This window comes from Polyodon spathula, chromosome 9 (assembly GCF_017654505.1).
Source record: "Polyodon spathula isolate WHYD16114869_AA chromosome 9, ASM1765450v1, whole genome shotgun sequence".
NCBI classification, from domain to species: domain Eukaryota; kingdom Metazoa; phylum Chordata; class Actinopteri; order Acipenseriformes; family Polyodontidae; genus Polyodon; species Polyodon spathula.
Genome location: NC_054542.1, coordinates 50,009,351 through 50,035,755, shown reverse-complemented (window position 1 = coordinate 50,035,755; position 26,405 = coordinate 50,009,351). Strand labels below are relative to the sequence as shown.

General features: G+C 44.9%; 1 protein-coding gene and 1 pseudogene across 1 annotated transcript; both read left to right on the top strand.

Annotated features, from left to right (window-relative positions):
* The first annotated feature begins 7,085 nt into the window (after positions 1 to 7,085).
* Positions 7,086 to 14,826, top strand: LOC121321296 (annotated as a pseudogene).
* A 535-nt stretch (positions 14,827 to 15,361) lies between these two features.
* LOC121321112 (leucine-rich repeat extensin-like protein 5) lies at positions 15,362 to 17,559 on the top strand. Its single transcript, XM_041260016.1, has 2 exons — positions 15,362 to 15,383; positions 15,992 to 17,559. The coding sequence occupies exons 1-2, from the start codon at positions 15,362 to 15,364 to the stop codon at positions 17,557 to 17,559; spliced, it is 1,590 nt and encodes a 529-aa protein (XP_041115950.1).
* The last annotated feature ends 8,846 nt before the right edge of the window (positions 17,560 to 26,405 follow it).

Below are 26,405 nucleotides of genomic sequence, written 5' to 3'. Positions count from 1 at the left end.
ACAGAGACTGCAATGCACACACTGCACTGTGGAGACAGAGACTGCAATGCACACACTGCACTGTAGATACAGAGACTGCAATGCACACACTGCACTGTGGAGACAGAGACTGCAATGCACACACTGCACTGTGGAGACAGAGACTGCAATGCACACACTGCACTGTGGATACAGAGACTGCAATGCACACACTGCACTGTAGATACAGAGACTGCAATGCACACACTGCACTGTGGAGACAGAGACTGCAATGCACACACTGCACTGTGGAGACAGAGACTGCAATGCACACACTGCACTGTAGATACAGAGACTGCAATGCACACACTGCACTGTGGAGACAGAGACTGCAATGCACACACTGCACTGTGGAGACAGAGACTGCAATGCACACACTGCACTGTGGATACAGAGACTGCAATGCACACACTGCACTGTGGAGACAGAGACTGCAATGCACACACTGCACTGTAGATACAGAGACTGCAATGCACACACTGCACTGTAGATACAGAGACTGCAATGCACACACTGCACTGTGGAGACAGAGACTGCAATGCACACACTGCACTGTGGAGACAGAGACTGCAAAGTGCACACACTGCACTGTAGATACAGAGACTGCAATGCACACACTGCACTGTGGAGACAGAGACTGCAATGCACACACTGCACTGTAGATACAGAGACTGCAATGCACACACTGCACTGTAGATACAGAGACTGCAATGCACACACTGCACTGTGGAGACACTGCAATGCACACACTGCACTGTGGAGACAGAGACTGCAATGCACACACTGCACTGTGGATACAGAGACTGCAATGCACACTCTGCACTGTAGATACAGAGACTGCAATGCACACACTGCACTGTGGAGACAGAGACTGCAATGCACACACTGCACTGTAGATACAGAGACTGCAATGCACACACTGCACTGTGGAGACAGAGACTGCAATGCACACTGTGCACTGTGGAGACAGAGACTGCAATGCACACACTGTGCACTGTGGATACAGAGACTGCAATGCACACACTGCACTGTGGAGACAGAGACTGCAATGCACACACTGCACTGTAGATACAGAGACTGCAATGCACACACTGCACTGTGGAGACAGAGACTGCAATGCACACTGTGCACTGTAGATACAGAGACTGCAATGCACACACTGCACTGTGGAGACAGAGACTGCAATGCACACACTGCACTGTAGATACAGAGACTGCAATGCACACACTGCACTGTAGATACAGAGACTGCAATGCACACACTGCACTGTGGAGACAGAGACTGCAATGCACACACTGCACTGTGGAGACAGAGACTGCAATGCACACACTGCACTGTGGAGACAGAGACTGCAATGCACACACTGCACTGTGGAGACAGAGACTGCAATGCACACACTGCACTGTAGATACAGAGACTGCAATGCACACACTGCACTGTGGAGACAGAGACTGCAATGCACACTGTGCACTGTAGATACAGAGACTGCAATGCACACACTGCACTGTAGATACAGAGACTGCAATGCACACACTGCACTGTGGAGACAGAGACTGCAATGCACACACTGCACTGTGGAGACAGAGACTGCAATGCACACTGTGCACTGTAGATACAGAGACTGCAATGCACACTGTGCACTGTAGATACAGAGACTGCAATGCACACACTGCACTGTGGAGACAGATACTGCAATGCACACACTGCACTGTGGAGACAGAGACTGCAATGCACACTGTGCACTGTAGATACAGAGACTGCAATGCACACACTGCACTGTAGATACAGAGACTGCAATGCACACACTGCACTGTAGATACAGAGACTGCAATGCACACTGTGCACTGTAGATACAGAGACTGCAATGCACACACTGCACTGTAGATACAGAGACTGCAATGCACACACTGCACTGTGGAGACAGAGATTACAATGCACACACTGCACTGTGGAGTCAGAGACTGGAATGCAACACTCAGCAGTACCAGAGGTGGAAAGATTAAAACCACAGCCAGTGACTGTCAGTGCAAGACAGGCTCCAGAGGAGAGAAAGAGCAGTCTTATTTGATTGATGTATGTTCTTATGGACTGTTGTTGAATTGACTTGAAACTTGAGCATACCTCTCCACATATATCTCTTACCGATCTCATGATCCTCATTTCTGTACATGCAGTTGTTCTCTTGGCGTTTTGTGAGGTCTCTGTGATCAAATCTGTATTTGAACTATATTTTTTTACCTGTTGTATGATCCATATGGTCACCATACTCTACCCCCTTAGTGTCCCCTCACATGCACTTCAGTAGAAAGGGTCTGATCTCTTTGTGGACTGGGACTTCCAATGGACACACCCCTGCATATAAACTCCACAGCAAGTACCCTCCGCTAATTGAACTCTTAATGAGAATCGCACAGGCACACGACTGGAATGCACAGCTAAATCCTTGTTTAATAACATGGCCTTGGACCAGAGTGAAGGTTTAAGCTGAGGGAAATATTTTAATTCCCCTTTTCCATTTCTTTGAGGTATTTCTATTAACAAAAAGGGCCCTGTGTGTTACAGGAGAAATTGAAAAAAAGTGTGTGATGGGATAACCTTGGCAGTTCTCACTCAGAACAATATAATATAGTCTCCAGTGGGAGAAAGCCTCCTGAGTTAATGGAGGATTTCAAAACCTTTCATCTGTACTGCACAGCTGCAGCTGTAGGTTGAAGTCAAGTCCTAGTACTGTATTTGCTTTGTTCTTAAACATGGTTCCCTCAATGTGTTAGTCTGTACCTGAAACACACAAATAACAGTCCGCTTTTTTATTTACTTATTTAAAGGAACAATCCAGCAGCTCACTGGTATAACTAGCTGACCATAGTAAATGCATAGTATAACCATGCAAAGTACCATGCAAATGAATTGTGGTAAACCTTTCTAAGGGCAGGCAGTGTGCTGGTCTCTTCACTAGTTTCTTACATGGGGAACTTTCCACAAAACGAGTCACTTGCCAATGCTCATGGTGTGTTTTCATTTACTGCTCTTTACCAAAGTTTCCCATGTTTCCCATTGATTCAGCATGCCTTCACTGTGCTTTACTGTTGTTTAGTTGTTTGTTGCTGGTGTTTTCAGCTGGTTAAATGAAGCCAGCCACTTTTTTCCCAGCTGCAGTGGCCTCTCTGTGCAGGCTCCTGTCCCTCTCTCTGCTAGTGGAGACCTTGCCTGCAGTGCTCTCCACGCTGGGCTCGGCTCTCCTCTCCTCTCCAGGGCTGGCGCTGTGCTGGCTCCAAGCTGAAGTAATCCCTCAGCTGCTGCATTCCTCATTCCAAACCTCAGAGCAGTAGGAGATTGAGCGACACACACATTTACATCAGCCTTGAGTTAATATAATAACGCAGTTCCATCTGAGTCATGAAATCAGCAATCCTTAGTAACTGCATCTCTGAGTGGAACGGGTTCAGATCAATACCTGCATTCAATTAACCACAGACCCTGAAGTAGAAGCTGCCCTATACTAATCTACTATGTGGTCTATATGTGTAACAGGGAGGAGGCTGGGTGCAAACGAGTGACCCCACACACCGCACGCGAGCGTCTTGACCACTGTGCAAAAGAGCCGGGCTAGTCTAGATTTATGGTTATAGAGCTTTAAACTTCATCTCATCTCACTGATGGGACAGAATCTGTAACGGCAGCGTATCACACAATGCTGCCTGTTACATGTGTCTGAAGTGATTTTGTAATTTTAATTACAGTAAGCTTGCCATTTAACAGATCTACTGTAAATCTTGACACATTAAAACAGACCCCAACGCTCCCAACTCAGGCTCCAAAAGCATAGCAGAGCAACAGTGCCCCCAGCTGGGAAAGTTTGGAACTGCAGCTGCATGCTCCCCTGTCTGTTTCGTTCAAGGACATTTACACTGTCCTAGAAGCTGCCTGGCACACTGCACAGCTTTGCTCCTCGTACGTGATTACAAATAAACGTTTGTGAAGGTGTCAGTCTTGTCACTGAGGAACAGCAGCAGAGGATTTATATAAACACCTTTAATCATGTCAACTAATTCCTGTGAAGTAACTGTTAAGCCGGTTTGTATGTGCATGCGTGCGTGAGTGTGCGTGTGTGTGCGTGTGTGTGCGTGTGTGCGTGTGTGTGTGCGCGTGTGTGTGTGTGTGTGTGTGTGTGTGTGCGTGTGTGCGTGCGTGCCTGTGTGCATGTGTGTGTCTGAACCAGGTAACTACAGACCAATAAGCCTGACTTCTATTATATGCAAACTTATGGAAACTATAATAAGATCCAAAATGGAAAATTACCTATATGGTAACAGTATCCTGGAAGACAGTCAACATTGTTTTAGGAAAGGGAGAGCGTGTCTAACTAACCTGTTTGATTTTTTTGAGGATGCAACATTGATAATGGATAATTACAAAGCATATGACATGGTTTATTTAGATTTCCAGAAAGCTTTTGACAAAGTCCCACATAAAAGATTAATTCTCAAACTGAATGCTGTAGGAATTCAAGGAAACACATGTACATGGATTAGGGAGTGGTTAACATGTAGAAAACAGAAAGTACTGATTAGAGGAAAAACCTCAGAATGGAGTGTGGTAACCAGTGGTGTACCACAGGGATCAGTATTAGGTCCTCTGCTATTCCTAATCTACATTAATGATTTAGATTCTGGTATAGTAAGCAAACTTGTTAAATTCCCAGACGACACAAAAATAGGAGGAGTGGCAAACACATAGTTGCATCAGCAAAGGTCATTCAAAATGATCTAGACAGGATTCAGAACTGGGCAGTCACATGGCAAATGACATTTAATAGAGAAAAGTGTAAGGTACTGCAAAAGAAACAAAAACGTGCATTATAAATATCATATGGGAGATACTGAAATTAAAGACGTGTGCGTGTGTGTGTGCGTGTGTGTGTGTGTGTGTTGGCATTCCATTACTGGATTCTTGGGTGTAGTAAAGTGATTCCAAATGGAATTATATACAGGCATAACAACACACACCATTTACATGTTTTTTTATACTTATCGGTAGATGATTGGCACTATGAGAGTTCTTCAGGATGAAAAAGGTTTTATTAGGTTGTCATGGGAACTAGTCCCACTGCTTCACCACACAGGTGAGCATAAAAGAAAACGCTTTTCAAATTACAGGGAAAAAACAAAAAAACAGCAATCAAACTAAAAATGAAACATTGGTTTTTATTGTTTTTGTTTGTTTACCTCACACTTCCCTGCACTGGCAATGGCAAGTACCTTCCCTGCCGAGTAGACATGACATGAATACTATTTACACGTGAGTTTCATCCTGTCACACCATTCCTTAGCAGGGTACCAGACATTCAGGGGAGACTTTAGATATGCAGGGTGATTAGAAATAGGGTTACCATATCAACGCACCATATCATTGATGAGGTGAACTTACTTTCCAATCACCCTGTCTGTACTTTCTTTCTTTCGATCCAGATTCATTCATTCATCTGAGATTGTTTTCCATCTTGTATTCCAAATGATTCTTTTAACATTCAAATGTTTTCTTAGTGAACTATAAAAATGAGCATAATTGAACATCCATGATACATACATTTATAATAACAAAGATTAATTCAACTGAACTTTCAGTAAACCAATGCAAAACTTATATATATATATATAATATATATATATATATATATATATATATATATATATATATATATATATATATATATATATATATATATAACAACCTAATTTTATGCATCAATCCCAAAATGCTAGGTGATGTAAAACTTTTGACCATAGCTGTATATTTACAATCTATCAAAGTCATTAAAAAGATATAGTTGAAAGCAGAATGCTCATATAAAACTTAAGTTTCCCAGACCCCATGCCTCTTTTTCTAAAGGTATGAGTTGAGGGGATATTTGTTAATAAAAGTTTCATAGAATTGATGCTTAGTCAGCGTTGTGCTCCCCGATGGAAACCCATCTGGAGGGATGTTACACAGAACTGGGGATCAGCTCCACTGCCCTCTGTCTCCTTGAAATTGAACTGGAGATCAGCTCCACTGCCCTCTGTCTCCTTGAAATTGAACTGGGGATCAGCTCCACTGCCCTCTGTCTCCTTGAAATTGAACAGGGGATCAGCTCCACTGCCCTCTGTCTCCTTGAAATTGAACTGGGGATCAGCTCCACTGCCCTCTGTCTCCTTGAAATTGAACTGGGGATCAGATCCACTGCCCTCCGGCTCCTTGAAATTGAGCTGGAGACCAGCTCCACTGCCCTCTGTCTCATTGAAATTGAACTGGGGATCAGCTCCACTGCCCTCTGGCTCCTTGATATGGACTCTTGTGGCAACAATGGGTTGGCACACACAAGAAGTGGAGACACCGTGCTGGAGAGAGAGATGCACTCCACTGTATTTAGTAAGGGAGAGATGCACTCCACTGTATTGAGTAAGGGAGATATGCACTCCACTGTATTGAGTAAGGGAGAGATGCACTCCACTATACTGAGTAAGGGAGAGATGCACTCCACTGTATTGAGTAAAGGAGAGATGCACTCCACTGTATTGAATAAAGGAGAGATGCACTCCACTGTATTGAGTAAGGGAGAGATGCACACAACTGTATTGAGTAACGAAGAGATGCACACCACTGTATTGAGTAAGGGAGAGATGCACGCTACTGTATTGAGTAAGGGAGAGATGCACACTGCTGTATTGAGTATATGTTTGGTTGTTTTGCTGTCTCTTCACAGCTCATTCCTTTAAGCCCTGTTGGAATAGGTCTGGTTCTTCTTCGCTGGACTCTCTCCAGGGCCACAGTATCTCTGGTACAGGGAACAATGAAATACACACAATTACAGATTTTCATAACAAACTGCTCCTTAGGTAGCGGAAATCGGCATTGTTCGCAATGCTAGACAAACACCCATCTACAGTAGTTCAGCCTGTTTATAGATAACCCTTTACACCAGGGTTCGTCACAGGGCAGTCTTCGCTGTACCATTCATAGAACATTTCTGCTGCAATGCTGGCTGTAACCATGGGGAGTGAGTCTCCAGAGAGTAGAATCCACCTGGCATGAATGACGCCACCAAACCATAAAGTCAACAGCCTTTCCTGTGCTGTTTCGTACTGTGTGATCCAGAGCAATGCCATCGACATGCTGGAGCGTTTCACAAGCTAAGCAGGGTCCAATGGATTCGGTAGTGCTTGCACTTGAGCTTTGCAATAGGCTGAACAATACAGAACAGCAACTTTGGAATTCTTATTCTCAGCGGAACATAAAGACTCCATTGTGAGAGAACAGAGGAGCGAAAGGATGTAGGAGGCTTGATCTGAGATAGCAGCATTTGTAAAAGTTTACCATAGTAAAAGCATAGCAAAGTATAATAAAGCATAGTGAAAGCATGGAAAACTATAGTAAAGCATATTAATAAACATGGTGAACTATGGTAAATTATGGTTACTACATGTCATTACCATGGAAAAAGCATGGGAAAAGTACAAAAATATTGTGCAAAAATCCCATGGTAAACTTGCATAAGGAATCTCCTTTGGAAGACAATGCTTACAGACCCAGAGAAATGCATGACAGAAATCATCCACTGCATTTGATTGGGGACCCTGTGTGTAGCAGCAGCAGTAGCTTTGTAGAACAGATATGTATCGAGGTCTTTAACCCAAAGCACAAGCCCCACACTTTACTGGGAAAGGGGATCCTAACTGGTACGAGTTAGGGTAAGTTTGTTTCTTTAGGAAGAAAGGCCCTCTCCTTGACCCATCCGTCTCAGCTTAATTATGTCTGAATCAGGAAGCTGTGTTCCGATTTTATATGAGTGCGATTAAGAAAGAATCGAAGAGCTGTGTGGAGGGTAACTTTTCCCGTGGAATTGTGATGCACTGATGGTTCTTAACTGACCTCCTTCAGAACATTGAATCTGACTGGGAGGCAAGCCCTTGAATGGTGCGGTTTACAAGGACCCCTCACTTTGATGTAGTTTCAGGTCTGTTATTAACCAATTCAAAAACCTTTTTTAGAGAAGGGTGTTATGTGTGTATCGGTCATGCTTAAAAGAGATAAAGCTAATGAAATAGTTCCATGGATATCTGACACCAAACCAGGTTAACAAAAATGTGTTTTTCAGAAATTGTGTCCCTGCCCAGGGAAGGAAAAAGTGATCAACAAACAAATGTACAGGCCCTAAACCCAACTAGGCCTTCCCCTAATCCAGATGGCTTCTCAGTGGAGCTTCTCAACAGAGAGCCAATCTGTAGGAGTCTTTCGTACTTCATGCATCTCATCATGTTGTGTCAGCCCACACCACAAATAGAAACGCTTAATCTCACAAGGGCGCGACACCTTCCCTGGTAGGAACAGGACGCCTCGCTTTCCATTGCACTGGAATGGGGAACAGCAGAGGAAGCCCTCTTCAGAAATGAAAGCAGACTCAGTTAACTCAGGCACTGGGGCATTCCTCTGGGTAATAAAGAGCTGTTGTCAGTGTTGTGAGACAAGGGGACCTGCACAGCTGCTCAATGCGGAGCGGCCATGGCCTGGTTTGACTTGACACGGGAAAAGTATGGATTTCCAGATATAGAGCTCTTTGTAAAGGTGAGGTGTTTTTTTCTGAGATAATCATGGGTATCATATTTTACAAACGAACGTAACTCTAAGAGACTATGCTAGCACAGTGCACAGTATATAGTGCCGGCACTCTTCTATTGCTTATTGTTCAATTGTCACTTTGTCTGTGGAATCTCAGTGTCAAACAGACCATCAATAAATAAAGACATATCTTACTACTGTCTTTGACAGACTACAGAAGGGTCAGCCACACAAGTTGTGTAACACTGAAACAACTTCTTTGTTCAATACGAACACTTCCACCAGGACAGCCTCAATAAGCATCACTTTGTGAAATGGGAGTCCTGCTTGCTCCTAGTTAGGTGTGGGCTAGACAGCCTGAGTGAGAGAGTGCTGAAGAGTCTAGCCCCTCGATCCTTCTCTGCTCACTGATTCTGCAGGTGGACAGTCTGGTTCCACCTGCTTGTTAAAAGCCTGTCTGGTTGCTTTATTTGTTGCAGGCCGGCAGTGACGGGGAGAGCATTGGGAACTGCCCCTTCTGCCAACGCCTCTTCATGATCCTCTGGCTTAAAGGAGTCATATTCAACGTCACCACTGTGGATCTGAAAAGGTAAGGAGCTTTGTCCCTGGCTCTCCCAGGCTTACCTATGTGCTTGTGAACAGCACACATATATTGTAATTAAAGTTCAGAATATATTACCAGATTTTTTACATACAAACGGGATACTTTCAAACTCTGATAACATCTTCTCTTAACTTTAGTGCAGTAGGTGAACTATTAGCCTCAATCTGTAATTGAACTTTGAATTGAATTTTTCATGGTACAGCTACCTGTCTTGATCTTCATGTAACTGTAAATGCAACCCATTTAAAATATATACCTGTGCTTTACCACGCTTCCAAAGCTGCTGCACAATTTCCCATACTTTTACCTCAGTTGGGTCACTTTCATAGTCAGGCAAGGTATTTTTTCTATGTAATATCAGGGATTGCTATGTGTTTAGAGTGCCTCTTATTGTATAAGAGGCGTCATCTTGTGCAGTTTGGTGTCATCTTGCGCAGTGGACCCTGAAATGGAGCGGCTAATACTGTTCAAAATGACATCTTTTATAATACGAGACACCCTACACATGTTGTAACACAATGTTAACTTATTATAATTCACAAGCATGAAGACTGTAACAGGAACTAACATTAAGCCTAACTTGTGTTCTGCGTGGGGTGACACCGGCACACACAATAAGACGCACCAGGATTTTGACAAGTGGTTTCTCATGCCTGATTTATAATGACAACACAGTCTCTATTGAAGCAGAAGCCTGTACAGTATTATAAGGGTTCATTACTTTCAACAGAAAACCAGCAGACCTGCAGGACTTGGCCCCAGGGACGAACCCTCCATTCGTGATGTTTAACAGGGAGGTGAAAACAGACGTGAACAAGATAGAGGAGTTCCTGGAGGACAAGCTGGTGCCTCCCAGGTACTGAGAGAGAAACTGGGTTCCCAGTCTTTACATCAGGGTTGCACAGCTCCAGTCCAGGTCTTTACATCAGGGGTGCACAGCTCCAGTCCAAGTCTTTACATCAGGGGTGCACAGCTCCAGTCCAAGTCTTTACATCAGGGGTACACAGCTCCAGTCCTGGTCTTTACATCAGGGGTGTACAGCTCCAGTCCTGGTCTTTACATCAGGGGTGCACAGCTCCAGTCCAGGTCTTTACATCAGGGGTACACAGCTCCAGTCCTGGTCTTTACATCAGGGGTGCACAGCTCCAGTCCAGGTCTTTACATCAGGGGTGCACAGCTCCAGTCCTGGTCTTTACATCAGGGGTGCACAGCTCCAGTCCTGGTCTTTACATCAGGGGTACACAGCTCCAGTCCTGGTCTTTACATCAGGGGTGCACAGCTCCAGTCCAGTTCTTTACATCAGGGGTGCACAGCTCCAGTCCAGGTCTTTACATCAGGGGTGCAGAGCTCCAGTCCTGGTCTTCGTTTCACCTGTTCCCTGAATGACTGAATGGGATTAAGGTGGCATCCTTAAAAATTCACTGTCTTTTGAATATCAGTAGAGTTAGTGCCTGGCATCCCAGCACATAATTAGCTGTGATTCTATTGCAGTATAATTAGATGTGTTTCTATTTACAGGTATAATTAGATGTGTTTCTATTTACAGGTATAATTAGCTGTGTTTCTATTTGCAGGTATAATTATCTGTGTTTCTATTAGCAGGTATAATTAGCTGTGTTTCTATTGTAGGTATAATTAGCTGTGTTTCTATTAGCAGGTATAATTAGCTGTGTTTCTATTAGTAGGTATAATTATCTGTGTTTCTATTAGCAGGTATAATTAGCTGTGTTTCTATTAGTAGGTATAATTAGCTGTGTTTCTATTTGCAGGTATAATTAGCTGTGTTTCTATTGTAGGTATAATTAGCTGTGTTTCTATTTGCAGGTATAATTAGCTGTGTTTCTATTGTAGGTATAATTAGCTGTGTTTCTATTTACAGGTATAATTAGCTGTGTTTCTATTGCAGGTATAATTAGCTGTTTTTTCAATTGCAGGTATAATTAGCTGTGTTTCTATTAGCAGGTATAATTAACTGTGTTTCTATTAGCAGATATAATTATCTGTGTTTCTATTAGCAGGTATAATTAGCTGTGTTTCTATTTGTAGATTGAATTAGCTGTGTTTCTATTGCAGGTATAATTTGACAAGTTCTCTGCCTCCATTAAAAATGCCAGGAAGGATTTCAATGAAAGTAAGCGTTGCTAGCCCTGTGACAGATAGCCTGGCTCTTTGCTCTGAGTGCAGGTATAGCCCCGTTGCAGTGCAGGGTCTATGAACCGCTGCCATGGCTCTGATGATGCTTAGTGAACTCACAGCCACTCCAGTCACTACACCTTTTCTGATGCTTATGGCATTCAGGTTTCATTAAGCTCACCAGCAGTGCATCTAGCTATAGTCGTTGTGCCTCACCTCTCATGAGCACCAGATGCATTAAAGTAAAGGAGAGTTCAATACTGAGGCTGATCTCTCATGATCTCCAGATGCGCTAGAGTAAAGGAGAGTTCAGTGCTGCTGCTGATGGGAGTGGTTTGGCTGCAGACCTGGAGAAGGCTCTAAAGATGCACTAGAGTAAAGAAGAGTTCAGTACTGTGGCTGATATCTCATGAGCTCCAGATGCACTAGAGTAAAGGAAAGTTCAGTGCTGATGTTGATGGGTGTATGTTGGCTGCAGATCTGGAAAAGGCTCTGCTGAAGGCCCTGGGGAGGCTGGATGAATACTTGACCACTCCGCTCCCTGACGAGATCGACGCTGACAGCATGGATGAGCTCCCCTCCTCCATCAGGAAGTACCTGGATGGGGGTGAGCTTATCCTGGCCGATAGCAACCTGCTCCCCAAACTACACATCATCAGGGTACCCCCCCCCCCCTACCCACACTACAGTAATGTACACTGAACTGCAACCTGCTCCCCAAACTGCACATCATCAAGGTACCCCCCCCCCCCCGGTGTGATGTCATTGCATGTGACTGACTTGGACGAGGGTATGACGTGTAGGAGTCACATGGGGTGGGGGGGGGGGGTGTGATGTCATTACATGGACTTGCTTGGGACGAGGGGTTTGATTTGTACCACACTGAACTGCAACCTGCTCCCCAAACTGCACATCATCAAGGTACCCCCCCCCCCCCCCCCCCCACTACAGTAATGTACACTGAACTGCAACCTGCTCCCCAAACTGCACATCATCAAGGTACCCCCCCCCCCCCCCCACCCTACAGTAATGTACACTGAACTGCAACCTGCTCCCCAAACTGCACATCATCAAGGTACCCCCCCCCCCCCCCCACATCATCAAGGTACCCATCATCAAGGTACCCCCCCCCCCCCCCCCCACACCCATCCCACACTACAGTAATGTACACTGAACTGCAACCTGCTCCCCAAACTGCACATCATCAAGGTACCCCCCCCCCCCATCCACACTACAGTAATGTACACTGAACTGCAACCTGCTCCCCAAACTGCACATCATCAAGGTACCCCCCCCCCCCCCCCACACTACAGTAATGTACACTGAACTGCAAGGTACCTGCTCCCCAAACTGTACACATCATCAAGGTACCCCCCCCCCCCCCACACTACAGTAATGTACACTGAACTGCAACCTGCTCCCCAAACTGCACATCATCAAGGTACCCCCCCCCCCCCACACTACAGTAATGTACACTGAACTGCAACCTGCTCCCCAAACTGCACATCATCAAGGTACCCCCCCCCCCCCCCCCCATCACCCCCCCCAACCACACTACAGTAATGTACACTGAACTGCAACCTGCTCCCCAAACTGCATTCCACATCATCATCAGGTACCCCCCCCCCCCCCCCCCACATATTACATGTAATGGTGGACTTGGAACGTGTTGGACGAGGAGTTTGTGCACATCATCAAGGTACCCCCCCCCCCCCCCCCCACTACAGTAATTTTGTGACTTGACGTTGGACGAGGGGTTTGACGTGTAGTAGTTCCATGGGGGGGGGGGGGGGTGGTGTGATGTCATTACATGTGACTTGACGTTGGACGAGGAGTTTGACGTGTAGTAGTTCCATGGGGGGGGGGGGGTCATTACAGTGTGATGTCATTACATGTGACTTGACGTTGGACGAGGGGTTTGACGTGTAGTAGTTGACGGGTAGTGTTCATGGGGGGGGGGGGGTGGGGGTGATGTCATTGCAACCTGCTCCCCAAACTGCACATCATCAAGGTACCCCCCCCCCCCCCACACTACAGTAATGTACACTGAACTGCAACCTGCTCCCCAAACTGCACATCATCAAGGTACCCCCCCCCCCCATCCACACTGCAGTAATGTACACTGAACTGCAACCTGCTCCCCAAACTGCACATCATCAAGGTACCCCCCCCCCCCACCCACACTACAGTAATGTACACTGAACTGCAACCTGCTCCCCAAACTGCACATCATCAAGGTACCCCCCCCCCCCATCCACACTGCAGTAATGTACACTGAACTGCAACCTGCTCCCCAAACTGCACATCATCAAGGTACCCCCCCATCCACACTGCAGTACCCCCCCCCCCAAATCCACACTACAGTAATGTACACTGAACTGCAACCTGCTCCCCAAACTGCACATCATCAAGGTACCCCCCCCCCCCATCCACACTACAGTAATGTACACTGAACTGCAACCTGCTCCCCAAACTGCACATCATCAAGGTACCCCCCCCCCCACACTACAGTAATGTACACACTACAGTAATGTACACTGAACTGCAACCTGCTCCCCAAACTGCACATCATCAAGGTACCCCCCCCCCCCATCCACACTACAGTAATGTACACTGAACTGCAACCTGCTCCCCAAACTGCACATCATCAAGGTACCCCCCCATCCACACTACAGTAATGTACACTGAACTGCAACCTGCTCCCCAAACTGCACATCATCAAGGTACCCCCCCATCCACACTACAGTAATGTACACTGAACTGCAACCTGCTCCCCAAACTGCACATCATCAAGGTACCCCCCCCCCCCATCCACACTACAGTAATGTACACTGAACTGCAACCTGCTCCCCAAACTGCACATCATCAAGGTACCCCCCCATCCACACTGCAGTAATGTACACTGAACTGCAACCTGCTCCCCAAACTGCACATCATCAAGGTACCCCCCCATCCACACTACAGTAATGTACACTGAACTGCAACCTGCTCCCCAAACTGCACATCATCAAGGTACCCCCCCCCCCACACTACAGTAATGTACACTGAACTGCAACCTGCTCCCCAAACTGCACATCATCAAGGTACCCCCCCCCCCCATCCACACTGCAGTAATGTACACTGAACTGCAACCTGCTCCCCAAACTGCACATCATCAAGGTACCCCCCCCCCCCCCCCACACTACAGTAATGTACACTGAACTGCAACCTGCTCCCCAAACTGCACATCATCAATACATTTAAAAGCTACCAATCACAATTACCTGTAATCCTAATTTTGTAATCTTACTTTTTTTAATGTAATTTTATTTAAGGTGGTAGCCAGGAAATATCGCAATTTTGAGATCCCAGTGGAGATGACAGCAGTCTGGAAATACCTCAATAACGCCTACAGCCGGGACGAGTTCACCAACACGTGCCCGGCGGACCGTGAGATTGAGATCGCTTACCTGGACGTGGCGAAGAGGATTCAATAAAAACCCATTCTGTGAAAGCTGTGACAATCACAGCTCCTACAGACAGCAGAGTTCACACACAAGATTCCCCTTATCAAGAAAGACTGTCCCTGCCCAGCTCAGTGATGTGCAGAGGAGCATTGGAATTCAATGACCTCCATTGGTGCGTCCATGTCGATTAACTGCAGTGAATAGTTAGGCTGTAGTTTAACTGAAACCGCAGTTAAGCTGCACTGCAATCACATGGTGGCTGGATTCAACACGTGTCTGTAGTTTATTGTTTCACATCAATGAATGGAACTGTTGTTGCAATCTGCAGTTACAGTAAGAGAAGACTGAAGTCCATTTCTTTAGTTTTTTGAATGGGAAAGTCTCCTTCAAACTGGGGCTTGAAAGTATTTAAGTTTAAGAGATTTGCATCATATTTTCAGCATTGGGAAAGCCTAAGCTCAAACACGAATTGCAAATTCATAACATATATTGCCTTATCACTACACTAGTATAAAATGCTAAAGTTTACCAGCTTGGAGTAACAAGGCATTATTTTGACCCCAATATGCCCATTTACATGCTCCTGGGTACTGGACCAGGTTAACAGGGCATGTCTAGAAAGAGCCAATGCATGTGGGATTTACTCCTGCTTTTGAAAGATTACTGTGACGGAATGTGAAACAATCCTGCATACGTGTGTCATGCAATTAGAATAATAACAATCACAATAATCAGTTAGATGTGTCAGCAGCTGGCATTGGCTCTAGTTTGAGTTCTGAAATACTTCATTGTATTTTTATCATTTGACCGGGATAAAAAGAAAAACCCACCCAATTATATCCTCATCTGGTATTAATCATAATTATTGTTTTTTATTTGCTGAGTTATTTAATCTGCCGCTATTTGTAGCGTTTGTTTTTTTTGTCTGCTCTTACTAACAATTTAAGCACCAGTATCACTACACATGCATTATACATCTCAATAGAGAACAAAATAAGTATCTATTATAATCCTTTTTAAGTTTTCATTTTTGTATCATGATTTATCGCAGTATGTGTTTCTTTATCTTCTGATCTGAGTCAAAAAACACGGAGCGGATTAGTCCCAAAACTTTGTAAAAGTTGGCTCTTAAAGGATTCCAGTTAGTCAGCAGCTATAAGGTGGCTTAATAACCCGCTCCATACTCTCACTACAGTCCCCTACCCTCTGCTCCACACTCTCACTACAGTCCCCTACCCTCTGCTCCATACTCTCACTACAGCCCCCTACCCTCTGCTCCATACTCTCACTACAGTCCCCTACCCTCTGCTCCATACTCTCACTACAGTCCCCTACCCTCTGCTCCATACTCTCACTACAGTCCCCTACCTCACTGCTCCATACTCTCACTACAGTCCCCTACCCTCTGCTCCATACTCTCACTACAGTCCCCTACCCTCTGCTCCATACTCTCACTACAGTCCCCTACCCTCTGCTCCATACTCTCACTACAGCCCCCTACCCTCTGCTCCATACTCTCACTACAGTCCCCTACCCTCTGCTCCATACTCTCACTACAGTCCCCTACCCTCTGCTCCATACTCTCACTACAACCCCCTACCCTCTGCTCCATACTCTCACTACAACCCCCTACCCTCTGCTCCATACTCTCACTACAACCCCCTACCCTCTGCTCCATACTCTCACTACAGTCCCCTACCCTCTGCTCCATACTCTCACTACAACCCCCTACCCTCTGCTCCATACTCTCACTACAGTCCCCTACCCTCTGCTCCATACTCTCACTACAACCCCCTACCCTCTGCTCCATACTCTCACTACAGTCCCCTACCCTCTGCTCCATACTCTCACTACAACCCCCTACCCTCTGCTCCATACTCTCACTACAACCCCCTACCCTCTGCTCCATACTCTCACTACAACCCCCTACCCTCTGCTCCATACTCTCACTACAGTCCCCTACCCTCTGCTCCATACTCTCACTACAACCCCCTACCCTCTGCTCCATACTCTCACTACAGTCCCCTACCCTCTGCTCCATACTCTCACTACAGTCCCCTACCCTCTGCTCCATACTCTCACTACAACCCCCTACCCTCTGCTCCATACTCTCACTACAGTCCCCTACCCTCTGCTCCATACTCTCACTACAGTCCCCTACCCTCTGCTCCATACTCTCACTACAGTCCCCTACCCTCTGCTCCATACTCTCACTACAGTCCCCTACCCTCTGCTCCATACTCTCACTACAGTCCCCTACCCTCTGCTCCATACTCTCACTACAACCCCCTACCCTCTGCTCCATACTCTCACTACAACCCCCTACCCTCTGCTCCATACTCTCACTACAACCCCCTACCCTCTGCTGCATACTCTCACTACAACCCCCTACCCTCTGCTCCATACTCTCACTACAACCCCCTACCCTCTGCTCCATACTCTCACTACAGTCCCCTACCCTCTGCTCCATACTCTCACTACAGTCCCCTACCCCCTCCATACTCTCACTACAGTCCCCTACCTGCTCCATACTCTCACTACAGTCCCCTATCCTCTGCTGCATACTCTCACTACAGTTCCCTACCCTCTGCTCCATACTCTCACTACAGTCCCCTACCCTCTGCTCCATACTCTCACTACAACTCCCTACCCTCTGCTCCATACTCTCACTACAACCCTCTACCCTCTGCTGCATACTCTCAATGCAATCCACTACCCTCTGCTCTATACTCTCAGTGCAGTCCACTACCCTCTGCTCTATAGTCTCAGTACAGCTCCCTACCCCTGTGCTTGAAATAGAGACTCTAGGGTTACTATGTAGAGACTCTTTCAGGTTTTAAACACTGCTGTCGAATCTCTCTATACCTTCTTTGTTGTTGGCTAAATGGTTTCCTCTGCCCTATATGTATGGAGCTGGTACTCCTTTAGGGCTGGGTTGCTTTCTGCTGGAAACTTTCAAGAGCTGCCTGGTCCTAGAGAGAACCAAAACGCCCTCTGTATGTTTTGGTGTTCATCCACAGTGTGACCTGAGCTGAATGGAAACTCTTGATTTCTATTAGTTTTTCCCACCAAGGCGAGTTATTTTAGTCCTCTCGTTTGCTGGAAGTCTGACTCCTGCTCATTAATTGCCCAGTTGGCATGGCAACAGTAGGATTGACAGCTGCCTGGACACACGGTACTCTATTTATTGCCCAGACCCTGGTTTATGAGCCTGGATTTCACTGCGTCTCCATAGGGGTGGGCCGCGTCTCCTTTGTGTTTCTTTCACAGGAAACAGAGAAGAACACAACTATTTTCCTTTCTGTAAAGGGCAGCCTCCTTATAACTCTGTCTGATAACACAGTGTAACCACAGAAACCATGTCCATAGGGAACACCCCAGATTGTACAAAAATAAAATGCAGTTTTATTATTTCATGCCTTAACATTTATTTACTGCGCTGTATCCTATTCTGCTCTTAATGCACACAGCCGGTACACAAGTCATAATGGACAGAAGGTTCTATGTGATTATGGTCGGTTTCAGTGGGTTAGTGTAAAGCTGCTTCACTTTCTTTCTTGAAGTGTTCGTCATCGTTGTCATAGTGTCATTGTCGGTGTGCGTTGGTTTAGGAGGTCACCGGAGAGGTTTAGTCGAGGGGTCAAAGGTCAGTTCTGCACACAGTACTTCCAGAAACATGCTGGAAAAAAAAATAATGAAAAATAAATAGATAAAGGAAGTGACAAACTGGCTGTGATCCAGCAGTGATGCACAAGACCCGTGCCTCTGAACAGCAGGTCTGAACCGTGGATTCACTGCTGGTTTAAAGATGAGCAATTCGAGTCTGCAGCACAAGGGATTAGAAAGTGACTTTGGTGCCAGCTGCTGCAGACAGGCAGGCGGTCGTGTCCGACTGGTGGGGGAACATAGTCAGGTTTAAAAATGTCTTTTAGCCCTTTAATCCCTTACAAAAGCTTGCCATGTCAAATAGGCACTTTTTTGTGATCACTATTTTTTTCTTTGTTATTTTCACAATAAAAAGGAAATACATGGATCACACTTACACACGTAGAACAATAACTTACATAAAACCAAACGAAAACAAAAAACAAAGCACACAGGAACCGCTCACAAGTTTACACATATACATCATACAAGCAAGAAGAACAATAGCTGTACAACTCAAATAAAAGCGGTCATGCCTGGATGAAATGGGCAGTGACTGCCCAGACTATATTCCGTGCCTCTACTGTAGCTGGCCGAGCCCTCTTTAATCTGGCTGTACTTCTCCCTAGGTGCACAATATCTCAGAAAGCAGTGAGCCAGTATCAGATCAGAGGCAAGCTTGGGGTAATCCAGTGCGGCAGAATTGACTTCTTCACTGAAGTTAGACCTGCTAATAGAATTCAATGTTGAAGCAGTGCAAAATCAGATATTGAACCATCATTAACAAACATAAACAGGGGTCAGGTCCAAACTGAACCCCTGACTGATTGGATAGCACAGAGGTCACATGACTCAAAAAGCGTGCAATCGCAGGGCAGTCCCAGAACATGTGCATGAAGGTAGCTGGTGTGTTAAGGTGGCAGATGTTCCAGATAGGATCTGTAAGGTGTTGCATAGGCTTGGTGGATGAGTTTGAAATGTGTAAGTTGAGGGGCTGGATTTTTAGATGCTAAAGATATGTTTGACCATATTCTTTCCCAGAAGATTAAGTCCCATCCAGCCGAGCTCTCGGTCCCAAATGTGTGTAATTGGCACAGAGTGGCATGATTGGTTCAATAATAAATTGTATATATGAGAAACTATGCCCAAGAACTTTGTTACTGTTTGATCCAATCTGCCATAGAATGACATGGTAAAAGTGAATTCCAAGGCACACCACAGGCCCGCATAGCTAATCTAAGCTTTAGATACATAAAGAAGGAAGAACCCTGGAGAGAGTACTTATCCCTAATGACCGGGAACATCCACATCATCAGATATAGCTTTCAATGTGTAAGTGCCCCTGGACGACCAGATAGGATATACAAAGAGTTGGCCAGCAGATAGTAAGTGGTGGTTATGCCAGATTGGAGAGGACTGACTAAATAGATTTTTTCAATATTATTCTGTACTCTTAAAGAGTTCATTACAATAGGGCCTCAAAACTGCACTTTAACATAATCCCCCAGTGATGCACCAAGCTTCCCTGGGCCTAGCATGCTTTCACTGTGCTTTTACTATGCTTTTTAGCACCATTTACTGCTGTCAAGTTTTACTGTGGGGTTTTCAGGCGCAGTTTGTGTAGCAAAGCTCTATCCTCAGTAATAGATCAACTTTGAATCCGCAGGATCCCTGGAGCGCTCACCTCTCTTTTTTGGCTTCTTCGCTGGAGGCTGGACGGATTTCTTGAAGCTTCTCCCTCCCGGATAGCGGGTGTCGGAGATCTCATCATTGAACTCAAGCAAGCTGCCCTCGTCTTGAGAGGAAGGGGTGGGAGCTACTTGAGACTCTTCAGAGAACTGCGGGGGGAAAATAAATCAACAGAGTGCATGAGATACAGCAGAGCGCTCACTGAGACCCTAACCCTAACCAATTAAAAAAGAAATAAAGACATTTAGTGCTTTTAATCTCATCTCATTTCACAGACAGAGGACAGGACAGAATCTACACAACACTGTCTGTTACACAAGCATTGACATGGCAGACAATTGGTGTACTGTGTGTATTTATATTGACACGGGTACAGGAGGCAATACACAATGGCTCTCTACCAAAAAGACACAATCTATGCCTTCCTTGGCCTCTCTGAGAGTGATGTCAAGTGGTACTATAGCAGTGCTCTACAGTCAGCTGCTCTGAGACTGTAATTTGCTACATAACCGTTGTTGTATTCTACTGCTGCTCTCAATTAGAGCTATATTTTCTGTATCTGTGTCTTGATTGTTCTCTAAAGGAAACCGTAGTCACATTTTTTGTAATTGCTTGTTTGAAATTGTTCTTAGCCGTTCTACTTACTCTTGGTGGATTTTACTCTTATAAGCACATATTTTTTACTGTAAGTTTAGCTGCTTTTCATCAAACTCGCTCTCAAACATAATTATTTACTGTATTTATTTTCTCTTATTTATATTTGCTGTTATTTACTACTGACTGTATTGTATTTTATAACAGCTCTTATCTGTAATGTGATATTTTGTAACAACTGTAAGTCGTCCTGGATAAGGGCATCTGCTAAGAAATAAAATACATTAATAATAATAATAATAATAATAATAATAATAATAATAATAATAATAATATAATAAAAAAACCACTGATTACTCAAGTGGGGATGGAATTTCAGATAACTGCCTTTCACAAGTCATAGAACAAAACTTCAATCGATTCATAGTATTTTTTTTGTAATTGCTTTGGCTGAAAAAGGCCTTTAAAAATACAAAAATGCTAAATATACAACCTCACTGCAATCAAATATACAACCCCACTGCAATCAAAGGGCTTTATAAAGAGCTGTCCTTACCGTTTTAGCCCTTCTCCCCAGATTCCTCGTATTAGCTACAATAAAGAAAAGACAAACACATATTAAAATGACATCGACATACTTTCCCACAGTCCTCTGTCTTAAGCACTATCGATACTTGGAGACAGGGATGCATTGCATGCAGGTCTATTCAGTCCTTGAGCCTGAAATAAGTTCCTCTCCCCTGGGGCTGCAGACCAGTGTCCTGGGGGAGCTGCCCGAACTCTACTTGCAGGGACTCCTCAACCTGGTAACATTCGGGATATGACTTTCCTTCTCTAGAAATCCCCAAGGTTAGTTCCATTGAATTTATTTCAAATGCTTGAGTTTACACTTCAGTGTTAATCTGCCAAGAAAACTGTTAGCAGGAATCAGACAAGTTAAACATACTGTAGCTGTAAGTTATTTCATACACTGTAGAGCCAGATCAGTTCTCAACACAGATGGATGTTATTTCAACTGTAGGTTATTTCATATACTATAGGGGAATTTCAAACATATTAAGGTGTTTATAATCAAGAGTAGAGCTGTATTGTTTGTAAGTGCGATCAATTAGAACGTCTAACTGTAACCCTAATTGGAGCTGAGAGAGTCCCAGTTGAAAGTGACAGGTGGAAACGTAGCTTTCACTACCTCACCATTTTGACTGCAAAGTAATTTTCAGGCTATACATTCAGACATGCAACTACAGCAGATGTTTGCTGTGCATTCAGACATGTATCAGCAGATGTTTGCTGTGCATTCAGACATGTAGCAGCAGATGTTTGCTGTGCATTCAGACATGTAGCTGCAGTAGATGTTTGCTGTGCATTCAGACATGTAGCTGCAGTAGATGTTTGCTGTGCATTCAGACATGTAGCTGCAGTAGATGTTTGCTGTGCATTCAGACATGTAGCTGCAGCAGATGTTTGCTGTGCATTCAGACATGTAGCTGCAGCAGATGTTTGCTGTGCATTCAGACATGTAGCTGCAGTAGATGTTTGCTGTGCATTCAGACATGTAGCTGCAGCAGATGTTTGCTGTGCATTCAGACATGTAACAGCAGATGTTTGCTGTGCATTCAGACATGTAACAGCAGATGTTTGCTGTGCATTCAGACATGTAACAGCAGATGTTTGCTGTGCATTTAGACATGTAGCTGCAGCAGATGTTTGCTGTGCGTACAGACATGTAGCTGCAGTAGATGTTTGCTGTGCATTCAGACATGTAGCTGCAGTAGATGTTTGCTGTGCATTCAGACATGTAGCTGCAGTAGATGTTTGCTGTGCATTCAGACATGTAGCTGCAGTAGATGTTTGCTGTGCATTCAGACATGTAGCTGCAGTAGATGTTTGCTGTGCATTCAGACATGTAGCTGCAGTAGATGTTTGCTGTGCATTCAGACATGTAGCTGCAGTAGATGTTTGCTGTGCATTCAGACATGTAGCTGCAGTAGATGTTTGCTGTGCATTCAGACATGTAGCTGCAGTAGATGTTTGCTGTGCATTCAGACATGTAGCTGCAGTAGATGTTTGCTGTGCATTCAGACATGTAGCTGCAGTAGATGTTTGCTGTGCATTCAGACATGTAGCTGCAGTAGATGTTTGCTGTGCATTCAGACATGTAGCTGCAGTAGATGTTTGCTGTGCATTCAGACATGTAGCTGCAGTAGATGTTTGCTGTGCATTCAGACATGTAGCTGCAGTAGATGTTTGCTGTGCATTCAGACATGTAGCTGCAGTAGATGTTTGCTGTGCATTCAGACATGTAGCTGCAGTAGATGTTTGCTGTGCATTCAGACATGTAGCTGCAGTAGATGTTTGCTGTGCGTTCAGACATGTAGCTGCAGTAGATGTTTGCTGTGCATTCAGACATGTAGCTGCAGTAGATGTTTGCTGTGCATTCAGACATGTAGCTGCAGTAGATGTTTGTTGTGCTATTGGCTCCCGCTGGCTCTAACTCACCCCGGGCTCCGGTGATCTGGGCGCTCAATTTGCTGCTCACACTCTCACTTTTCCGACCCTCTTCAAGCGCTGTCAGGATTCTCAGGATCTTCTCCTGCCGTTCCATGCGGATCTCAACAGAGTCAGGATGCTTCCGCTCATCTTAACAACAACAAAAAAACTATCTGGCAGCCACCCTTTACTGCTTGGAACTATGGCAGCTGTTTTATTTTATTGAATCTTGAATTTTTTTTAATTTCTTTTGTAGAGCACATACAAATTTCGAGGCAAGATAAGACGCTATATAAGCCACCATGAACTTGAATCACGTAATCATGCGTTGGATTTCAAAGGATTGCTAAAATCTCTATAATTATCATAAGAAAATCTACCAAGGAGAGGAGGCTAGTATGCCCATCAGTGCTCTACACTACATGTTCCAAGTAGCTGGATTGATTAAAAACTTCAGCAAATCGGGTCTTAAAGGATCCCACTGATTCAGAAATACTAAAAGAAAAGTAATCAATTCAATGACAAATGTTTCGACTAGGAGGCGTCTCCTGATTCAAGACATTAGGAAGGATTTCCATTAGAAAGATTTGTTGTTGGATTGATTATGTTTCTTTCTAAATACGGCACTGTTGAGTTTGCAGTAGTTATGGATGATCCCAGTGATTCAGCAGGGTAAGGTTACCCATTCCATGCCCTCACCACTCTCTTTGTATGGAAGTCAATATGATAATGCTCTCTGCAGGGATAAATCAATTTAATTTGTTATAAAGTAAGCAAACTCGACCCTTACCCTCCTCCGACTGGAACTGTTCTGACCCGACAGGGGAGCATCTCACTGTGAAGGTGACTGTCGTGATCAGGATGCTGAGAAGAACACTGGGTTGCATTCTGGTTTCGTAACAGAAGGTTTACTGCTTTCTCAAGTGCTGAAGGTTGCTTGCGGTTTGTCTGTGACTTAGTTGTTTTTTTTCTCTATATATATCTATCTAGCAGTATGTGTCTGTCTCCAATATCAGTGCGCCTCTCTTCAAGGCTTGTCAGTTCTCTTGCTGTGGCTCTGACCATGCTCTGCTCTGCCATGGGAAATGCTCGCTATTTAAACCCCTCGGCCGCCGCGCCTCAAGCAGACCAACAGAAAGCAGACCGGCAATCAAAGTGCACTTTACAATCCATCACCCTGACATTAGGAGACGTGTTTGTCCCATAGTGCTGCGGCCTGGCTATTGTGACCGGTAGGGTAGGCAATCGTCCTTCCCACGTCAGAGCCCTTTCTTGCTCAGTCCTTGTGCAAACATATTAAATGTGCGTTATCGCTGCTTAAACAGAAGGGCAATCTCAACGTGTGGGCAAACTTTACAGTGATTTGGGAAGAGGTGGTGGTGGTGGTGGGGGGGGGTGAGGCATTGCTCGGGACAGTTTAGCCTCTTCCCCATCTCTTTTGTCCTACTCATGCTTGTTAATGGGAACAGTTAATTTCGAGATCTCCCAGCTGCCCCATGACGTGAATCAGCCAGGAAGAGCAAGGCATAGCTCCCAGCACTGAGCAAACAGCTAGACCTTTCAAGGAGTGGTGTGTTTGCTTCTCTGAGCCAAGTGAATAGCAGTGGCGAGCTGTGGAACCGAGCCCTTAAAGATTGGATGCGCACCACAGCCATTCACTTTAGAGCAAAGGTCTCTGCACACAACGATGACCCAGACTTGCTTTATAGGTTTGACCAATTGACATGCAGTGGATGCTCTCTGGCATGGTAGCAGCATACACACACATACACCCACACACACGTACACACACGCATGCACACACTCACGTACGCTCACCCACATACATGCACACACACACACATGCATGCACACACACATACACGCACACACGAACACGCACATACACACACACACACGCATACACATGCACACACAAACACACGTCTGAAAGCAAGGTGCAGTTAGTTGTGGTACAACTAGGCCTGAATAACCCTGGATTAGCACAGCTCCCTTTGGACTCAACAGTGAAACACTTGCCAGAGACCTCCATTGAAAAATAACAAATATTGAAACCCATGAACCTGCCCTCCAATGCAGCCTTGTCATTAACAGCTTTTAAAAATCACAAGCTTTAAAAAAACAAAAAACAATAGCAACAAAATACTAAAATGTGTTATTTATTTATCTGTATTCTTTCAATTTATTGGAGAATATTGTAACAGGAACTAATTCATCACCCTTTCACTTCTGGGGGCCTTGGCTGGAATATGGCTCACAAGTCTAATGATTGGGTTCATGTTGATGTAGGCTGCTTGCGTACTGTTGTGTTTCAATAGTTAATAAATAGTGTCAGTGTCTCTGTGCTGCTGGACCCTGGCCAGTCCTCTCTGTGCTCAGTAAACTCCACAGGACTGGGCCTCGGAGACAGCGCTTCACTGTTTTACTGTTATATCCACACAACAGACGAGCGACAGGGCACAGCCCTCTCACAGTGGAGACTCAGTGTCTGATACACATCCTCCTAAAACAGAAAGCAAACAGTTACCACTGGAGCTCTTCATTCAGAGACTCCGAGTCAGATGCTTGCATAGAAGGATATTCTTATGATTATAGGGTGTTCACTTGATGCAGTGTACTGTAACGATGGGTAAGAAGTACCAATAAAAAGGCACACAATGGTCACTATCTATCTATCTATCTATCTATCTATCTATCTATCTATCTATCTATCTATCTATCTATTTATCTATCTATCTATCTAATCATGGGTAATTGGGATATTCAAATGTCAGCATTACAAGAGCCAATCAAATCGTGTGAAAGTCGTCAAAACGCTTCGACATTCACAACATTTTAAAAAGTTAAAGTACAGCTGTCTATCTAAGTATCTAACGAAGAAGCAGAAATATCAGGAATTAAAAATACCATGCTATCCAGCTCTTCTGGAGATCACAGGTTTCAATCTAGGCTATGTCACCTGCCGACTGTTACTGGGGGTTCCTAGGGGGCGGCGCACAATTGATCGAGTGCAGCCCAGATAAGGAGGGCTTAGGCATGGTTCAATGCGCCTGCAGTTCTGCAGTGGAGCCATCAGATCTGTACTTTCCTCCAGCACTATAGGTCTGGTGGCCTTGCTGTGGATCCACAGTGTGAAAAATGATGGATTGGCATGAACACATTTCGGAGGACGTGTTCCAGCTTGGGGGTTG